The sequence below is a fragment of the Austrofundulus limnaeus genome, unplaced genomic scaffold (assembly GCF_001266775.1).
Source record: "Austrofundulus limnaeus strain Quisiro unplaced genomic scaffold, Austrofundulus_limnaeus-1.0 Scaffold806, whole genome shotgun sequence".
NCBI lineage: Eukaryota > Metazoa > Chordata > Actinopteri > Cyprinodontiformes > Rivulidae > Austrofundulus > Austrofundulus limnaeus.
In genome coordinates this window covers 17,964-22,214 of record NW_013953208.1, presented here as the reverse complement: position 1 = coordinate 22,214, position 4,251 = coordinate 17,964, and the positions used below count along the sequence as shown (strand labels likewise).

At 38.9% G+C, this 4,251-nt stretch overlaps 1 protein-coding gene across 1 annotated transcript in view; it reads right to left on the bottom strand.

The window, feature by feature from the left end:
- Positions 1-728: 728 nt before the first annotated feature.
- The window catches only part of odad3 (outer dynein arm docking complex subunit 3), an 11,861-nt gene continuing 8,338 nt past the window's right edge, over positions 729-4,251 (bottom strand). Inside the window, exons 4-9 of the mRNA XM_014028777.1 lie at positions 3,469-3,629; positions 3,190-3,346; positions 2,950-3,099; positions 2,745-2,832; positions 2,570-2,665; positions 729-961 (exon numbers count right to left, since the gene is read on the bottom strand). Of these exons, the coding sequence (XP_013884231.1) occupies positions 912-961; positions 2,570-2,665; positions 2,745-2,832; positions 2,950-3,099; positions 3,190-3,346; positions 3,469-3,629 (702 nt within the window). The 3' untranslated portion in view covers positions 729-911. The remainder of the gene's footprint in view (positions 962-2,569; positions 2,666-2,744; positions 2,833-2,949; positions 3,100-3,189; positions 3,347-3,468; positions 3,630-4,251) is intronic.

The window sequence follows — 4,251 nt, the reverse complement described above, 5'->3', positions numbered from 1 at the left end:
ACAGCTTATTTTTACTTTCACTGAAYTAAAATTAAATTTCTGAAAGTCGAGAGGATCTGTTCTTTACTGATTAATCCCAGGAACATTCACTGGATGAACAAACCCAGCAGAATCCTGGTCCTTCTGCATTAAAGGCCTGAAGTCGACGTTGGTTGAACCAAAGTCCAGTAGATGAAACCTCCACACAAACCAGAGATCTCCACCTCCATGGTTGGGACTAAACCCTGACCAGGATGATTGTTTAACAGTGATCGAGTCAAAGAGGCTGAAGTTGTGTCAGCTTTAGTTCAGATAAAAAKACTTTGTMTCTAATCTGTGACCAGATGTTTGACATCAGAAGGAAAAGTAAGTAAAGTTTTATTTATAAAGCGCCTTTCACAGAAATATATCCACAAGGTGCTGTACAATCATTAACAGTATGAAAATGGTGGAAAGAATAAAATGAAACAGAAAAACATAATTAAACATAAGCAACGAAAAACTGAAAACGTCAAATCAAGAAGATTTCTAAAATTGTAAATCAAACACAAGGTCAATGCAGGGCAAAATATACAATACTACACAAAACAATGAATGCGGGAGAGAAAAATATGGCGTAAGTTCAATAAAGACAATAAAATAAATAAATTTCAATTCTTTAATAAAAAAATATGATTTTAAACCTGCAGCTGGTCATCGCCACACAGAAACTCTTTAATTCATCACAAACTCAACAAGCTTCGAAGAAAAAGAGTTGATTTTTTTAATAAATGTTTTTATGAAATAAACTAACAGAAGCACCAAAATACAACAGTAATAAATATGAATACAGATTATTATTGAAGTATAATTTGTAGTTACAGTTTTGTTTACACCTGAAATGTTTTTAGTTAAGAGTCAGCCGAGTCTCTTTGGGTTTCTGATGGTCCAGTTTAGCGGAGATTGTCGGAGGAGATCCTGATGGTCCTGGAAGATGCTGTCCCTGAGAAAAACACACAAACAGAAAACAATCTGAATCAAACAGTTTCTGCAGATTAAAACCTTCAGTCGAGTTTAAATCAGGTCCAACAACTTCAGAGACCAGAACATCATAAAAACAGACTTTTACTCAAATGAGAAAAATCAAACAGAAAAACTGAAACTGAATAAAACAGATGAAACTATGAGATTAAATCAGAATTTTAACCTGTCAGTAACTGCAGGGTTAAAAACAGGAAGTTACAGGTGATCAGGTGAGGAGCGATGATTGCTTTAAAGTTCAGAACAAGCAGCCAATCAGAGGCAGGGCTGGGCGAGTGGCGGGAAACTGAGAACCTGTCAGGAAAGAGTTAAACTTTTTGTAATCTGAGTCCTGAACAGGTCAGATAAGATGGACTAACATCCTGGTTTTTAGCCTCTGAGGTTTCCTTGTTCCACCTGTTGTTGCTCAGAGGCTCCGCCCACTCTGTGTCAGACACAGGTGTGCAACATAAATCCTATTAACCCTGCTTCTCGTCTGTCCCACAGAAACAAGTTCTGGTTCCCTAGCAGGGAACCAGAACTTGTTGAGAACCTGTTAGACCTCATTCGTCATCTTGAATGTGAACAAAACAAAGGAGATGATTGTAGATCACGACATGCTGTGTTTCCAACTACATGACAACAATATAAAAACTTTACAGTTTATGACTGGACTGAGGTTCTTTGATCATTTTTAAGCTGATCTATTTTCTTGTTTGAAGTTAAATGATTTTCAGTCCCGGGGTTCAGTTTCATCATCGTTCAGTTTAAACATTAAAAACTCAAACTAAAATAAAAACCTAACAGCGTGTTCAGACGCTCCTTACATCCAGGAAACACAACAGASTCATATTTCTGTGGATTCAGGTCAGATTCGTGACTTTGTGAGTTAAAACTGTCGGCTGAAAAACTTTGTGTGGCTGCTGCACATTCTCACAGCAGGTGAAAAGTGTGTGTAAATAAATACACACTTTCACGCAAGATACATCCCAATGTGGGCGTAGAACCTGGCACACACAAGTTTTTTATGCGTACGCACCGTTTATACACACGGCTCCTGGTTCTTGTTGGATCCAAACACAGGAGAGGTTGTTTAGTGGAGATCTGGTAACTGCTATCAAAGAGAGTTGGCTCCAAACTGATGAAGAAAACTGTTTGTCACTCATCAAGTCCATGCCTCAGAGACTGCAGCTGTTATAAAAGACAAAGGTGGTGCAACTAAATACTAGTGATGTCTTTTGAATGGTCTTTTGTTTACCTGTTTTTCATGATTCCATACTTTTTTCCTCAGAATTGAGTGATTCCATATTTCTTCTTGGTCAATAAAAGAAACATTCACTGACTTCCACAATGTTTTCTCTTCATTTCTTTGAGTGTTCCTGAAAGCCAACAAGTTGACCTTTGGAATGACCTTATTATTGTATCATGTTTTAGATCTGAGTTTGTTTTACTGAGTGAAATGTCTGAATGAGTGCTCATCCAAGACTGCTGATTCCATWCMTTTTGKCAGGGGTTGTATAATTCTGTACAATTAAATTATTTTTAGTTTTTTTCCTCCCTGAGGATCAGAACTTGCCCTTCTTCTACTTACTGGTCTTCGTGGCGTTGGCTTTGATGATCCTCTGAGACTGGCGCTTCAGATCCTCACTGGAGACAACTTCGGGATCGTCCTTCTCGCTCTTGTCCTCTGTGAGACAAACAGCCACACAGCGACAGGCTCGGGTGGTTTTCGTTTGAGTTTGTCATTTAAACGCCTTCAAACTCACCGTCATCGGTGGATTCCGGCGTACGGTCCTGGAGAAGTTTCACCCTGGTGTTGGACTCGGGAAGGTTCTTCTCGAGCCAGTCGTAGAACTGTTCACAGAAACAGACACGGCACAATCAACACACATACTGTGTCGCTTATATTCACAACAGCCTGCATTTATAAAGAAACACGTTCAAGAACCAACATCCTGGTCTTTTTCTCACCTCGTCGTTCTTCATCTCCTTCATCAGAGTGTCCAGGTCCTGACCTCCCAACCCTGTTTTTAACACCTGGATCTTCAGCTCACACTGCTTCAGAAGCTCCGGAACGAACTCATCAGGATCCGGACTCACTTCAAACACGCCGTCCTCGTTCTGAGAGGGGAAGGATGACTCAATAAATACAACTCCATGGAAGGTGTGTGTGTGTGTGTGTGTGTGTGTGTGTGTGTGTGTGTGTGTTACCAGTGTTATGTGCTGTAGTCTCTCTGCCAGGTGCTTCACTCCAGCTCTGACAGTACTGAGGGTTTTTCTGTACAGGTCCAGGCGCTCTTTGGCTGCATTGCACCTCTGCTGAGTAGCCTTCAGCTGATGCTCGCGCTCCTCCAGCTGCTGCTGTTCTCTAATRAATAAATAGTTTAAAAAGAGAGACKTTTTAACACCTTCAYCTGTSCTTAAGATAAACTGCCGAGGCTCTGAACCCGAGAGAAACAAAAAATTATTTTTTATGACTGTGAGCCTCACTGTGAGCGTTCAGCAGCCCCAGAATTTTTCATGTCCTCGAGTTCCTGTTTCAGAAGCTCCTTCTGCTCCTTTAGCTGCTGCAGSACCTCCTCCTTCTCCCTCTTCTGCTGTTGAAGATTTTGGTGCATCTTCTTCAGGGAGATAAAGCGTTGGACAATCTCCTACAACACAGAAAACAAACATGTGACCCTCACATTAAACTAAGGCTTGAGTCACAAAGTGGTGTGTGGACAAATTGCATTTGGTCAAAATACATTAAATAAACACTTTATCTACAGGTCGTTTACATGAAATGTCTGAAAATATAATCGTGAATAGTTTTTTGAAACACTTTTTTGAGCAGTAGCTACAAATAAATATGATTTTGAACAAAAAAACTTAACATTTTTGTAATTTTCCCTGAAAATTAGCAAAGCTTGCTTTCTTTCCAGCTGGTAAATCTTAATATCCAAATATTGTTTGAAATTTCCTCTTTGTTTAAAAAAAATCCTCATTAGAAAAACTTAGAATTAGGATTAAAACCAAATATCAATGGATTATCCTGATTAGGAAGAGAAATCCAGTCAAATCTCTGGAAACACTCATGATATCAGGATGATCCAGGGATCAAAACGTAGCTTAAAACGTTAGATCCAACTTGACTTAAAGACCGTGTAAAGTAAAATGTAACATTTTCTTTATTAAAAATGATAAATGTCAAATGTATTGTTGTAAATGAGTACAAATTCTCTCAACTGTAGATATTTGATGTTTTATGTGAACTGTACATTCAGATTATTATTT